Here is a 16,064-nt window from a genome sequence, read left to right on the forward strand (position 1 = left end):
CTGTTTAAAATTTCAGAGCTAGCATGCAGTACTACTACTAGTCAACTAATATGAACAGAAATAGTTACTGCATTTTCCCCCTTTCATGCTGCTGAGGACAGAGATGTGGAAAAGTGACACTAGTGACAGATCTGAAATGAAAGACCTGTGTGTCTGAGGCTTGGCTGGCCAAGGGGCTTCATCCCAGAGGCCTCCGGGGCCTCCACCAATCAGCTCAGTCAGATAGCCCAGCATGAGCAGGCAACTTGCTGGGGCCTCTGACTTAGTAGCCGGCTGGCGGGCGAGGCAGGGCAGAGATTCTGCAGGTCTAACAAGCGTTCAGATGATGGACCAACTTTAAATACCAAGGCTCTACTGTAGGTGAAGAAATGCCGGCTCATACATTGCTAAATGTAAGTTTTTGAGACAGTTAAACGTTGAGATATTTATGTAAAGGTCTGTATTTCCAGTTCCTCTTGAGAACTCGTGAGAACTGGCCACACAGGGCTGGCATTCCCACGTGGCAACAACAGGCTGGAGCTCAGCGGTGGCTGCCCTTAGAAGGGACCTGGATTTTCCAGTTTACAGCTCCCCCGCCCCCCGGCCCCCAACAGGCATTTTAATTTGCAACCATCCATCCAGTTTACTTAGAACTTTTATAGGTGGATAACTGAAGACCAGAGTGAAGCTCTGGGGCCAGGGTACCTGCTGTGCTATGCAGCACTCAGGCTCGAATCGGGCCGTCCAACCACAGCCAATCTCTTTGCACAGGAGTGAGTGGGAGGGCAGGGTCACACTTCTGTGAGCTGAACTCACATGATGCGCACTGGGAGTGGAAGGGCGAGTGGAGGACAGATCGCTGTCCCCAGTCACTGTCCTACACAGCCAGGGGCCGAATGTGCAAGTGAAAGCATCTGAGCTCCATGTGGACATTCAAAGGGTACAACAGAGTGTGTTTCTTGTTTCTCATTCAGATCGTTTATTAAGAGCGAAAGTCGGGCCATCCCATCTGTGTGATACTGCAACATGAAAAGTCACATACATACTAAGGAGACCCCACAGAATTGAGAGCCTTTCAACAGTACAGAGCCATAGATTACAAAATTAAAATACAAATGATCCCCCCAGTTTGGCAGGAAACATATACAATATGAGGAAGCCTGGAATGGAAGGGCACTTGCTTTTCGATAAGGCAGTTACAAAAGGGAAAAAAACCCCAAACCAACCCGCACCCCCAAAACACTCTGACGGGAATAACAGATAATAGACATGTGAAAACAGGGATCCTGTACGAGCCTCTGTCATTGGCAAAGATGTGTTCATTAAGTGAAAGCCACTGAAGGGTTTGCGTTTGAAGATGCAAGCTAGATGAAATGACTGATTGTAGACATTCCTACTCTAAGAAAAGGTCCCACCTTGCCTCCGGCTGGATTCCACCTCAAAAAATGGGATCAACTTTACCCTTCCTAACCATAAACTTGAAAACAGTCTGTAATAAAGTGAAAGGAATACAAAGGCATCCCTAAAGCACCATGCTTCCCAGGGCATGATCTTGAGCTCACCTGTCCTTCAGTTCAACTGCCTCTCTCGCTAACAGGGATGGGGGCTGCAAACGGCAGGGCCACAGAGCTGTGTCTGTTCATGTCAGGGTCACCTGAGTGACCCACCTGAAAGGCAAGTGTATTTAGTGAGAATTTAGAGTCTAGGACACCACCACATTTCCCGCCAGGACTTTGGAACCTTGGTCTTAAATTACAGGCTCCTTCTGTTCTCCCCTCCCATTCATTTTGCAAAACTGAACTGACTGCCTTCCCAGTCCTGTCTCACAACCTTGAGTTCTACAGGTTGGTTCCCTGAGAGCCAGGCTGGCCTTGGGAACCTCTGCTCAGGGGCTAGGTCTCAAGGTTCTGAGGGCAGCTCACTGCAGACTGGGTTACAGCTATGCTGCAAGTTGGAAAGTGAACGAGTGCCAGAAGCGTCAGGAGGACAGAAGGCTAGTCCAGATGATGCCACAGCACTCGGGCCAAGTCTTTGCAAATCTCAGTTTCCCCATCTCTAAAAATCAAGGACTGGGCAACGGCAACCTCAAAGGACTTTCCAGCCTGAAAATATGGCACCTCTCTGGCACTGAGACATGTGGTTCTCCCAAGTTTCTAAGCTTTGTTTTCTCCATAAAAACAATGTGTGACGTACTTGCAGGAATCTTAAGGTACAAGCCCTCAGGGGCCCTATAACCTTTCAACTTCGGACAGAGCAATGATCATATTTTAAAATCTTCTAGCTAAAACTTCCTAAGTGATATGAGCATCAGTTTTTGTGAGGCAAGCACAAAACTAAGGCCTCCTCTGTCTTAAGGTATTTTTTTTTAGCAGCCTGATAGCACTCCCTCCTACCCTGACCTCCTCCATCAGCTTTAGCAAGATCAAGGGAGTATAGTGATGTTATACTTCGTCCCAGCAGGATGACGTTGGGGTTACCTCAACATCTCCAATAAGGAACTAATACTCGGGGGGAAGGACAGCCAGGACACCAAAGTGTCTATATGCTAGCTGCTCCTTCCCCAGAGACAAACACTATGCCCTGGGACAGTGCAGCAATTAGGTCCTTGGCCAACTAACTTGGCCCCCATTAGGCAGAGACTAAGATGGAAATTCCAGAGAACATAGAAAAGCCAGAGGTTTACAAAGATAGAACAGCCTTCCCCAGGAGGTAGCGAGTTCTCTGTCCTTAGAGGTGTTTAAGCCCAGACTGCTCAAACCTTGGTGGGACGGTTGTAGGCAGAATGCCAGCACCTATGGGGAGACTGGACTGGATGACTTAAAGGTCCTTTCCCAACTTCTGGATCTTGTCATGGTAATGACTGAGAGCCTTCGGATGATTTCTGCGCAGCAACAACTCTGGGATCCATGGTCGGGCCCCTGAGTAACTTCCCTCTCCTACTTTCTCCTTTCTACCAGGCAGGTGCCCTCCAGGATATTAACAAAGAAGTCCCCACAAAATAAACAGCTGAAATGCCAAGGTTAGATGCAACATTCCAGCTGCAAACAATTATTAATATCTGCTCTCTGGAAGACTAGCTGTGACTATTTAGCTATGACAGGAACGTCTAACAACTTGGCGGCTGTATCACATAAATGAAATTCCTCTTCCTTTTACACCAGCGGTCTTGAATCCTTTGGTTGCAATCTTTCAAGGGATTCAGCTATGATTTTTTTCACATGATGTTGCCAACCTAAGGGTTTGTTCGTTGAAATAAGAAGTTTGTCCGTTTGTTTTTTAAAAACCTTAAAATGAAGCAACACAAATGGCAAGATGTTGACAATTCCATGTGACACCCTTCAGGGCCTATGAAAGAATCACAGCAGGCTGGAAACTGAGGCAGGAGCTGTGCTGTTTAAGACAGTGCCAGTTCTGGATTGCACATTCCAGTTTTGCCCAGGAGCACCAAGAGGAGAGAAGGCAATGTTGCAACATTACAGGTGGAGAGACACAGGAGTCCTTGACAGGTGGTATAAAAAACAGGCAGCCACGATGAGGGCTGCTTTCCCCAAGCCCCACTGCTCCCCAAAGCCAGATCCGGTTGCTTTGGAGGGCCGGCCACCTCTGACAGGCAGAAGTCTCCTGCCCCAGATCAAGCCATGGGAGACTGCAGAAGAGGCTAAGGCAAGTGGCTTAGTGGTCTGATGAAAGAATAGATTTCTGCACACAAGGAAAATATAAGTTCAGAGAGCTCTGTCTTCTCTCTCACCTGACATGCTTTCAACAGTTAAGACACCCATAACCTCCACTTTCCAAAGGACCTCTCCTTAGAGGAAAGACGGCTTGGGACTCGAGTATGCACAGCATCTGGCTGAAGGGGAAAGTTTCCCCAGGCTTCACGTGGGAATGAAAGCACTCTTACAGACACACTTGAACAGACGGAGCCTAACACCACAGCTTCTTGTATAGAAGCGTACTGCTGTCTCTCAACTGGGAACACAGATCTGCTATTGAAGAAACAGTGACAAGACCTACACATCCACAATTCTGGTTCAAACATCAGAAAGACACACTTTTTTTCTCAATGTGGACATTTCCAGAGAGCAGGTTACCAACGCCTTAACCCCACCTGTCCCCAAACTCCAGCCTGATGAGAAAACATTCCCCTTGACAAAGGGGGTTTGGTGTTTGACACCCTCAAAGCCTTTCTAACTCAGCTTCTCAGGAAAAAAACCGACATAAGCCACATACTTTAGAGCCTTCCTGATGCTCACACATCAACAGCCTTCAGCTGTGAGTGGCCAGACACTCTCTAAATACCTATTGAATCTGCACAACTAAAAACACGCAGAGAGCACCCTCACATGCCCAGGTGTATGAAAATAAGATCCCTTCATAGTCTAGAGTATGCTCTATGTACATTCATTTATACATATTTTAAAAGGCTGCAATCTGCTAGACATGCATCGTGAACACTGGTGAAACCTTGGCTACAGCGAACACACATCGTTTTATTTAGTGAGAGTGGTGGCCCTGTCCCTGTCCACGGAATGCATGCTCCACGGAACTGAGACCTTTGGCCACTCCACCACCATGCTTGGGGGCCAGGGGGTGGGGTTGTTCTGACTTCTCTGCGTGGATGCTCAGATTAAGCCGTCAGTGAGTCACTAGAATGCTCCGCCAGGCCAGGCTGTCCACTGCTGCTTTTATTTTATTTTATTTTATTTTATTTTGCCGTACGCGGGCCTCTCACTGTTGTGGCCTCTCCCGTTGCGGAGCACCCGCTCCAGACGCGCAGGCTCAGCGGCCATGGCTCACGGGCCCAGCCGCTCCGCGGCATGTGGGATCTTCCCGGACCGGGTCACGAACCCATGTCCCCTGCATCGGCAGGCGGACTCTCAACCACTGCGCCACCAGGGAAGCCCTGCTTTTATTTTTTAAGGCTTAAGAAAGAACTCAGAATGAAAACTGAGTAAGAAAGTGATACCTTTGACCACAATATATGTCAAGATGGTCAGAAATTAGAATTCAAGTCCTTTCTTCTCTTTCCTTCCCACTCCCTGTCCACACCCTCTGCCCCCCAACACACTGACTAGAAAATTTTGCAAAAGCATACTTTTGGATATAAAGCTTTGTTTTCAAAGGATACTTTGGCTCTGATATAATTAGATAGAGGAATCTGAGTTTTTGAACATAAAAAAAATCAGGTAATTGTTAATACTTAAAAAACTTTAGCAATCGGCCCCCCTAAAAGAGAGGCAAATTGCTCACAAAAATGAACATCGGATGGCACTGACCTGTGTTGCTCAAACCCATGATTTGTTGCTGACCTCCAAGGAGGTCAAAGCTGGTCAGACTTTCTATCCCAGAGCTGGACTTTGGAGCAGGAACCACATGGTCCGTGGCAGCTTTCTTGTGGTTGTGAATTAAGGATTAGTACTTCTGAGAACATGAGCCCCACGCCACTAAATATCTTCATTTGTCAAAGCATTTCTGGCACAGGAGAATGGCTGAAGTCACAATACATAACTTGACCATGAAGCATGAGGCATGAAGGAGTGAACAAAGAGCCGTGGCTCCCGGGAGGGGCTCTGCCTCAGTGTTTCTGGAACCTCCACAGATACAGCCTGGCACATGAGATTGCCCTGAAGTTCTCATCTGACCTGAAATATCCTGTTGGTGCGTCAGGATTTCCTCACACTCCGGAAGTTAAGTGGTGAGCAACAGAAACGGCAGAGGCCTCAATACCTGGAGGTGGGAAGCACAAGGCTGGCACTGTTAGTGACAGCTGGATTAACCAGCAAATCCTGACTGAGTGCCTACTGTGTGCAAAGCACAAAGCTGGCGAGGGACCAGTGTCAAATGGATTTGCTGATAAGCGACAAAGCCTGCAACAAAGAGGGGCGCCTATGTCCCCAGCAGACGGGTCTGCTCATGTACCTCCCCGCCAAGCCGTACCCCGCTGCTGGTCCAGGGCTACACCTCACATGTGGCAGCATGGAATTACAAGATGACTACCAAAATATCTGTCATCCCACATTTCCAGTAGAACTGACTTAATGCTTTGCTGAATGTGGCAATACATTGTTTTTCTTTCATTCTTTTTCCAATCTTGTTTTTTCTTTTTTTAGTCCAGTAGTTGCCTTAAAGTCTGTGTATAAACATGCTGAATCATGAGAATATAATCCTCCTGACCGAAAAGATTTACAGTATTCATCATTCAAACTTTTTTATTTACAATAAAATTTAACAGTCTTTACGGGCTTAAATGTAGCAGATATCACCTGTGCATTAAGCATTATACTTCATTTCTTGAAGATGTGCTTCATCATCACTCAAGCTGCTTGCCGCCCTCTGATTTCTGGTCCAGTCTACTCTTGTTACTCTTCACCATGTAGATGAAGTAAGCGAGCGTCTCCTTTTCATTCACGGGTATGTTCCTGAAGTGTCGGCTGACAGTCTACATGGGGAGGAAAACCAGAGTCCATTAAACCACGTGAACCATGAGGGCCACAAATTCTAAGCTGTGCGAAAGAGGGAACAGCAAGTTGCTCCCAGAGCTATGGAAGGGGTTGTGATTACTGCAGAACTTCCTGCAGCGCTACAGGATGCAGAATGCCCTTTCTTCCCAGGTTTAGGTGATTTGGTTTCCAGGCTTCCAAAAGCAACACTTTATTCCACAACACTCCTAAGGTGCAGTTCTGTTTCAGTGGCAGCCAACTGTCCATCATGGCACAGTCTCAAGGTCATCCTCATGGAGCAAGAGACTGGGACTGCAAGGGTTGACCAGCTGCTACCATAAGCTCTCAGGCCCAGGAACTGGGCAGAAAAGTGTCCTTTCAAAATTGTGTCAAATAAATACCCAATTGAACAGATGTAAGTGTCTCACCCAAAAAACCATCTAAATAGTACATAACTGCCTCTTGAAAGACACGAGATTTGAAGAAAAATTCACCATTTACTATGTATTCCTGATACTTTATTTCCAAGCCCTGAGAACGCAGGTCTCCTCTTGCCCCGTCTCATCCCACCCCTCCCACCAGGGGTGGACACTGGCTAGGGTAATGTTATCGTGAAGTAGGAAAGGCTTGTGTGCTTCTGTGGTTTATCTGGACGCTGGTGAAGGAGAGGTTTAAGGAAAAATGATGGATCGGCAAGAAAGCTCTAAAGGGAAGACCAAAAACCAACAGGGATGTGACCCCATAAGGAAATCTCTGGATGGACCGAGGGCACTGGTTCAGATAAAAAGGGAGTCAGAGAACGAAAACTACAGAGTGGTTGTCTCTGAATAGTAGGATAGCATTTTTCATCATTTCCCAAGTTTTCTACAATAGACAGAAAAACACATTTAGAAAAGAAGGATGAGAGGGTACCCACACAAATGCCAACAGACGGAAGTATCAAGGCAGGGCTGTCAGTATATTAAAATAATGGCCAGTGGAGCACCCGCATCCCCATCCCACGCCCGGAACTGTGTTAGGGACTCAGGGCGGGAGAAAACGTTTTTAGGCTCCGTTCATTGTAATAAATACTTCCATTACCAACATCAGAGTAGAAGAAATCAAGGAAAACAACCAAAGAAAGAAAAATAGCTCCTACAGAACATGAGTAAAGGTTTGGGGATGATTAATCAGACACACCTCATGTGCAGAATGGAACATATCTAGAAAGAATCTTGCAAAACAAGATTCAAACAAATGAACAAACAAAAGAACACTCAGAACGTAGAATCAGGACTCTTGAGATTCCAAGCTACCAACTTGCTGTATGGTTTTAAGCAAGTCCTTTCCTTTCTCTGTGCCCTGGTTTCTTTTATGGAAATCAGGCCTTTCTAGGTCTAAAGCTGGGGGATTCTAAATTGTGCAAAAGAGGAAAGAGGAAGTTGCTTCCAGAGGTATGGAAGGGATTACGTATAGACACACATGGAGAATCAAGGTCACCATCAGAAGCACAACGCTGGCTCTCCCTCTTTAGAGCGCAATTTTGTCTACCTACTTCTGCTAACTGGGCCTTATTGAAGCCTGGTCTGGTCTGCAATTTGTAGTGCCGTTTATAACGTCGGAGAGTGTTCACCTGCAGCTGGAACAGATCAACCTAGAGAGAAGAGGAGAAACACATTATCCATCACCTGACCAGCCACGACTCACTGAGAGCCCACTGTGTGCCTAGCACTACATTAGATAGGGGTGGGGATGGAGAGACTACAAAGAAGTCTTAGAAATGGTCCACCAAGGACTAATAACTGGCTGGAAGGACAGAAACAACAGTGGAAGCAGAGTTCTGGCGGGGGAGGGGTGGTCCCAGAAGGCTGATGGAGGTTGTGAAGCTTCTGCTAAGGAGAGGCAGGGTTTAGAGAGACAGTGAGGAAAAGAACTAGAGTAGGGAATGAGAGAGAAGGCCATGGGCTCGGAAAGCCATGAGAGGACATACGGGCTAGGGGTCAGAGGCTCTCGTGATGGGTTTAAAAGGTGAGACTGGGTGGTAGCGTGTCTTGACAAGCAGAAGGAGAGAACCTGGGTGGGAGGGTGCTGTTCTAGAAAGATGGATCTGTGGTGGTTTGTGGGAAGACTGACTGGGGGTGGAGGGACAGCAGAGGGAGATGCTGCAGCAATGGTCCAGAAATGAGATGGTGAAGTTGAGCTCTGCAGGGGTGCTGATGCTAGAGGGCATAGCAGGCATGGAGAGCAAAGGTAAAAGCAGACAGACATCCTGGAGGAAGACAGGCCAGAGCTCGGCACAGAGTAGATAGAGGGGCATGACGGAGGACAGTGGGAAGTACTGGTATTCTCAAATAGTTCTCCCCTAGGCTCAGCCTTCGGGTATTAGGATCCTTAACAGCCTTCCGGAGAAAGCTCAAAGCTACTGTAGCAAATGTACAAATCAGCAGGTTAGGGTCAGGGTCTCTGCAGATGACTGGGTAACAGAGGGGAAAGGACCCTCCCTTTTTTTTCTAACAAAGGAAGAGAGGAAAGCTGCACAGTCATGAAATATTGAAGGCCCAGAAAGTTGGGCTGCCTTTACCTGCCTCTAAAAGAGATGTTCTTGCTTCAGGCAGGTGGAGAGCACTTAAAAACAAAATGAATGATCAATATGAGGGACCAAAGTCCTTCTTTCTTTTCAAACATTCCTCAAACCTTTTTTTTTTTTTTGTGAAAAGCATTTAGAAAGTAAATACATCCATTTTTTCATAAAATAATAATAAAAATGCTAAAAGCATTAGAAAGATACTGTAAACCAATGCTAGAAAAGGGGACACAGGAAGGGGCAGAGGGAAAGGGCCATATTTTCAAAGGTTTCCTCCACATCTGCAGACAAAGGCCTGCCTACTCTTTCTATTCCTACACAGTCATTTTCACTCTGAGTGCTAACAGGCGGTTGCCTTATGAAATATTCATGCATCAAATATCCAGTGTACATTATAAACGGTTCTTCTTTTGCTGAGTCTTAAGTGAAAACAATTTAGATAGAAAGAAAATTCGATATTCCTCCCTGTAGCCTTGCTTAATAGACACTGGCACCTTGAAGGAAAGGCAGGCTTCTGGTTTGAGAAGCCTAGGGCTCATCATCTAGTGCGACGGTTCTCAGCAGGGGATGATCCTGCCCCCCAGAGGACACCTGCAATGTCTAGAGACACTAGGTGTGCATGGCACCTAGTGGGTAGAAGCCAGGGATGCTGCTGAACATGCTACGACGCACAGGACAGCCCCACCACAAAGAAGTATCTGCCCCAAATGTCAACAGTGCCGGGGTTGAGAAACCCTGGGCCAGTGTAACTGACCTTGGAATAGATCTTTGGGAACAAGCCTGGACCAGGAATCAGAGAGTGATAGAAAATCAGAGCCGGTGTGACCTGACAACTTACACCTTCATTTTGCAGACCAGAAAACAGAGGGGAAATGACTTCCCCCAATCCATATACACTCAGTCTCTAACTTTAAGGGCAAAAACAAAGTTTTTAAAAACCTGACATTGTGGTTGTATTTAGGTATTTCTCAGGGTTTTTTTTGAAGAAAGTCAGCACAGTCTACTGGAAAGGGCACTGGACTGGGGCTCCCAAACTGTGTGTGTGACTCTGAGTGTCTGTAAAATTGTGGGGCAGTCAGACCAGTTGATTTCTAAGCTTTCAGCTCTCAGATTCCATATTACTATGGTTCTATTAGTCACTTTTCAAATACACCACAGCAACAAAGAGGAGACTAAAATTACTTCTTAGGCCAGGCCAGAGGTAAGGATCAGGTTAGAATCCATTCTCCCAGCTTTCTTAAGGTAAAGTTTTGGACCTTTACCTCAGGAATGTCAGTGTCATGCTCAGGAGAATCTCCACCATCGTCACTTGTCTTCCTCTTCCTTTTATTTCGTACACTCTGGATGAAATTTTTGTGGAAATCGCAAATATACAGGTGTCTTACCTGTTGGGAAGCAAATTAAAGTCAGAGTTGCCAATTCCATGGAAACAGCAACAGGTATCTGTCAAATTATGGGGCTTTTCTCCCTTGCGAGGCATTGGAGACACCAAGGAAGAACAAGATGCAAGCCATCATTTCCACAAGTTTCCTACTGAATTGCACAATGAGAACCCCTCAAAGAGAACGCTAATATCACACTGGGCAGTGCGTTATAAACCAAGTCCCCCCTGAATGATAAATACAACAAATGGTATGGATACAGCAAAGGGCAAGGCCCTGCGGCTGAGCTAGCTAGAGTGGAGGTCCCTGACCAGAAGGGAGGATTTGCAGGTAGTCAGGAAGCATTCCGGATGGGAAAGGCCACGACTTAAGTTTCAAATGAGGCCGATGGAAAGCGTGAGTGAAGAGGCCCTGAGGAGACCATGTCACTCAGATGGAGGCGGCTGCCTGTGCAGGAGCATCAGGAGAAATCTGGGGGTCAGGGGCATGAGAACAGCTTAGACTTTCCTTCAAACAAGACAGGGTCGCCCAAGGTTTTTGAAGCAGGGAGAGACGTGACATTTTCAGACCTGTAGGAGTTAGGAACTTATACCTTGCTGGAATGCACTGCCCCGGGAGCAGGAAAGCAGGAAAGAAGGCACGGTGGTAATGGTAGATGGGACAGCCTATTTTTACATTGACAACAGTTACTATTGTATGATGACAACCCTCTGAAAAACTATTTCTGTGTATCTATTTATAATTCTTGCATCACCACACATCTAATCCACAAAGAGAAGTGGAAAGAGGTGCAGAAATTCTCACAAGGTGGAACCACATAAAAGAAGCTGGGGGACTTCCCTGGTGGCGCAGTGGTTAAGAATCCGCCTGCCAATACAGGAGACACGGGTTTGATCCCTGGTCTGGGAAGATCCCACATGCCACGGAGCAACTAAGCCCGTGCGCCACAACTACTGAGCCTGCGCTCTAGAGTCCACGAGCCACAACTACTGAGCCTATGTGCCACAACTACTGAGCCTATGTGCCGCAACTACTGAGCCCACACGCTCTAGGGCCCCCGTGCCGCAACTACTGAGCCTGCGTGCTGCAACAACTGAAGCCCGCGCACCTAAAGCCTGTGCTCCGCAACAAGAGAAGCCACCATAATGAGAAGTCCATGCACGGCAACAGAGTAGTCCCTGCTCACCGCAACTAGAGAAAACCCGCGCGCAGCAACGAAGACCCAACGCAGCCCAAAATATATAAATACATAAATAAGAAACTTTAAAAAAAAAGAAGCTGGATACAACTGCTGCTTTTCTAATGCAGGCTGGAGGCTTATTATAATAGTAAGTGAAGGCGGCAACAGCAGCTAAGATGTGAAGAACGTGTTCTTATTAAGAATATAACTAGCAGGGTTGAATGGAGGATGACTGTAAATGACTTGGGGTTGGTGACACTGAACCAGATGTTGCGCAAATGTTCTTGAGAGACTTCTGAATTTGAGTTTATTCCTCAAATGCTTAAAGATAAAAGTAAGCTGATAGGAAACCAGCGTAATTAATTCAGGCCTTTTCACGGAGAAAATAATGAAAACTGTTTTTTATTCAGATGAATTAGCACTTTCATGTGGTTGGATTAGTGAGTCATGAGTAGTTTTAAGTTTACATTGTGAGGGTGTCTTGCAGACAGCAGGTAATCAATAAACGCTGCTGCATCAACACAGCCACCCCCTCGCATCTAAAAGCAGCTTAGGCCAGTAAAAGCCACATTTACATATGGCAACAAATTGGAATAGCTTTGCCAGATTCAACTCTGTCAAAGGACCTGCGGACACAGCACGTGTCACTGTCCCAAAGAAGCTCACCTAGCTGATGTACAGACTACTGGATGTGCTTTTATGAGGAAAGAAAGCACACTCACAGCATACCCTACACACCTCACAGGAAGCGGGCCCTCATGTTAGCTAGTCTCACATGTAAGGTCTGAGAGACTAAGCTGTTCCTCACATTCACAGAGCGACAGACTTGGAAAAAGAACAGGCAGAAACGTGATTCCTAAAGCTGTGGCTGGGAGATTTCAAGTCAGGACACTAGAATAATGGAATCCTAGATGGAAGACAACTCAGCAGTCACCAGTGTAAGCCCCCTGGCTCCCATCTCATTTTCTACTGGGATAACCTGAAGCCACCTAGAGTGGAGAAATGACCTGGCCAAGGTCATCCAGACCTTCTAACCCCTGGCACACGTCCTTTCCTCCTGCAATGTTTTCCTTACTCTATTCTCCACTTCTACTTTTCTCCAGAAAAAAGCAGATATATGTCAATTGGAGGGATGTTTGAAAGCATGTTATATCTTAATAAATCACAGAACACTGCCAATGTTTACATGAAAGGAATTAAACTGCATGAGTAGGATTTAAGGTGCTATTATTTAAAAAGGTTCTCTGCTAGACCCCTTTACAAGATAAATAGTCATTATTCCTCCTTAACTGTTTTCAAGTACATATTGGTTTTCAGAAATTTCAGAGCCCAGTGGCCTTTAGGGAACTGGGGGTGGAGAAAGGAGGGTGGTAGAAAAGGCTCTAGTGTTTTTTTTCCTTTTTCACTTTCTGCAACAGCTAAAAATTCTTGTAACACAGCAGTTACTTAAAACTGAATTCCTGCCCAAGCCTGTGAGAATGAAATAGAATCCCTTTCAGAAGAAATGACTCCACAACACCACCTTCAAACAAACTGTGAGTGATTCTGCCTTGAAATCCTACTCCTTCAGAAGCATTACCTTTTGGGAACTCTAGTACCAGGCTCAGGCTGCCTCTCTTCTAGACAGCGTGTGTCAAACGGTCAACATAGCCCAACACAGGTTTTCCAGCGGGGTCACCGGGAAAATGGAGCCTCAGTTGCAGCAGCACAATTGTTCAGATGGTGGGTTTAAAAGAACAGGGAATTTCTTTTTTTTTAGTACTATAAAATATTATTATAAGCTGCTCAAGTAAAGGCTCCCAACAACCTAAACAGAAGGTGGGCAGTGTTTCCATGAGGATGAATTCATTACTGTCTTAGAATTAAACATTTCATTTCCATACATGTCCTAATCCAGGCCACGACAGTGTCTAGCCGACAGTGTTTGCTTAGATGAATTCCTTTCATTCATTTATTCATTCATTGATAGAGATGTGTACTAAGAAAGCCATCAACTCACCCTCAATCACTTCAAAGTAGCATCTTTCCATTCAAGAGTTGCAAATATAATTGTTAACTTAAAAAAAATGGGGGTGAGAGTGAAGAGCGTAGAAGGGCAGGGAAGAATTTTTTTACTTATTAAACACTTAATCAAGGCTTATGCATGGGACTTGGAAGTAAACCAGACAACGGATTCAAGAAATTAACCAGCCTCTTAGGTGCTGTGTGACTTTGGCACTGTCACTTCCTATCTCTGGGCCTCATTTTCAGTTGTAAAATCAGAAATGGAGAAGTGGGTGCCCTTTCAGTTTAACAAGCAATCTCTGATTTCCCCTCAAAGTGGAGAAATTTTGGTCCTAAAAGAGAATGGATGTTAACCACCTAATCTCCTAGCTGGTCTACCTGAATATTAAATACCCCTCTAACTTCCAATTCCTAATCACCAGGCAGCCACTTAAGGCTTGCAGCAACAGATGTCAAAACAAACAGTTCTTAACTGGTTGACAATACGCCCATCTTTAGAATAGTTAACTAGAAGTGGTGAAATCACACAGGAAAAGTTTTCTATTCAAATTTAAATTAGCCACCTCCACCCTCCTGGGCATTAGTAAAGAAGTTAACCCTATAAAAATGGATTTTCTTCCTTTCCGTCACTTCGACTGCCAGAGCCACCTCCCGAGACCACATCTTGGTCTTATTTTCTGCCACATCCTTGAAAATCCCAGGTCCCCACAGCTGCCTGCTGAGCAGCGAGCTCGGTGACCCTCTGCAGAAGCTGAGGCCGCCCCAGACAGGGACGTAACTGCCACCTTTCTTTTTCTGAAGGAATAACACGGATCCGAGAAGGAGGGAGAAGTTGGAGAAGAGCTGGGTCCCTTCATCACCTCCTCCCTAATACCTGCTCCTCCGTGGGCGAACCAAATGAACCCACCTCTTCCTGCTCCCATGTCTGCACCAATAAAATGAGCTAAAAACTGGTATCAAATCTTCCCAGGCATAAAGGGTCCTCGGAGCCCCCGCCGCTAACCTCCCGGATTTGGGCAGAGTCCTAGTTAGAGCCCACCAGCGCCGAGCGGCCTTTGCAAGCCCAACTCCTCAGTTTGCAGATAAAGGGCGGCGAGGCCCAGGGCGGGGAGGGCCCCCGAGTCCCGCCCGCAGCCCGGGGCAGCGGCCCGAGAGCTGCCCGGTGCAGGGGCCCAGCCGGGGGCGGGGGCGGACTCACGCTCTTGTCGATGTCCAGCTTGAGTTTCTTCTGCGAGATGCTCTTCTGCACCCTCTTGCTGAAGGAGGCGTTGCCCGCGGGCCGGACGCAGCGCTCGCCGTCCTCGATGAGGCAGCAGCTCTGGCCGTAGCCCGGGGCGGCGGCGGGGGCGGCGGGGGGCCCTTCCCGGCTGTCCTCCTCTGTGCTAAAGCCGTTCATCTCCCCGCCCCGGGCCGGCCCCTCTGGGGGAGGGTCCCCCGTAGGCCACTCCGCGGCCGCGCTCCCCGCGGGGCAGGTTGCCGAGGCCCCCGCACTCGAGGGTCCCAGAGTCCGTCTGCAGCCGAGGCGCTGCCCTGCCCCGCGACCGGGAGGCCCGGCTCCGCTCCGCCGCGCTCCCGCTCCTTCGGTCTCCGGCCCCGCGTCTCCGCCAAGCCCCTTCCTCCCCGCTCGCGGCCCCGGGGTCGGCTCCTGCGGCTCGCAGGGCCCCGCCGGGAGTCACCCGGAGGCGCCTTCTGCCGGGGGCCCTTAACCGTTACCCTTCGGCGGGGACGTCCGAGAGGGCGTCCCAGGAAGCAGCCGCTCCCCGAGGACTCCAGGCCCGGGTTGGCAGGGGGTTCCGAGGGCCCCCGCAGGCTCCCGCCTTATTTCGGCTGCCGGGCAAACTCGCCGCCGGGCAGCTCCCCCGGGGTGGCGCGGCCTCCCCGCGCGGGGCCCGGCCTCGAACCCGCGGCGTCCGGGCCCCGGGGCGCGTCCGGCCCGCCCCACCCCTGCAGCCGCTCGGCTGCGCCCCGAGTCCCGCGGCAGCCCCTGGGCCGCCCGGCCGCCGCCCGCCCAACGCTCCGCACCACAACAGTTCGCTCCCCCGCCCTCCGCGGGACAGCGGAAGTCCCGCCTCCGCGCGTCCATTGGCCGTGTTCGCACTCTGGGCGGGGCCGCCGCCGCCGCTGGCGCGTCCCATTGGGCGCCATCGCCGCCAGTCCCCGGCGCCTGGCTACTTCCTGGACTCTGCTGGGATGGGTTCAAAGTAGAGAAAGTGGAAGAGGGAAGAGTTCCCCGGGTGAGGGAGGGGAACCGGGCCGCAGACTCTCCGGGCCTGGGAATGGATGGTTAGCAGGGTCCCGGCTGGACGGAGGGCCCGACTCCGGGTACGGAGGATCACTTTCGGGGGACAGAAGTGCAGACGTGGGCGGGGACGCAGAGGGAGAGATACGCGGAGGGGCATGTGAGGGGGGACCTAAAGGGGATAGAGAAACTGTCATGAGAGGTTCAGACAGGGTGAAACGGAAGGACCACGGCCAGAGGACCCGTAGACCTGCGGGTTAGAAATCGGATAGAAAGA

The 16,064-nt window shown here is 48.6% G+C and overlaps 1 protein-coding gene across 1 annotated transcript; it reads right to left on the minus strand.

Moving 5' to 3' along the window:
• Positions 1 to 1,094: 1,094 nt before the first annotated feature.
• SAP30L (SAP30 like) lies at positions 1,095 to 15,554 on the minus strand. The gene is made up of 5 exons (XM_082836836.1): positions 14,747 to 15,554; positions 10,245 to 10,367; positions 7,954 to 8,052; positions 5,256 to 6,418; positions 1,095 to 1,646 (listed from the first exon to the last, which is right to left on the minus strand). The coding sequence occupies exons 1-4, from the start codon at positions 14,942 to 14,944 to the stop codon at positions 6,290 to 6,292; spliced, it is 549 nt and encodes a 182-aa protein (XP_082692962.1). The 5' UTR covers positions 14,945 to 15,554; the 3' UTR covers positions 1,095 to 1,646; positions 5,256 to 6,289.
• Positions 15,555 to 16,064: the final 510 nt, after the last annotated feature.

Source organism: Leucopleurus acutus, assembly GCF_964270905.1.
Source record: "Leucopleurus acutus genome assembly, chromosome: 3".
NCBI classification, from domain to species: domain Eukaryota; kingdom Metazoa; phylum Chordata; class Mammalia; order Artiodactyla; family Delphinidae; genus Leucopleurus; species Leucopleurus acutus.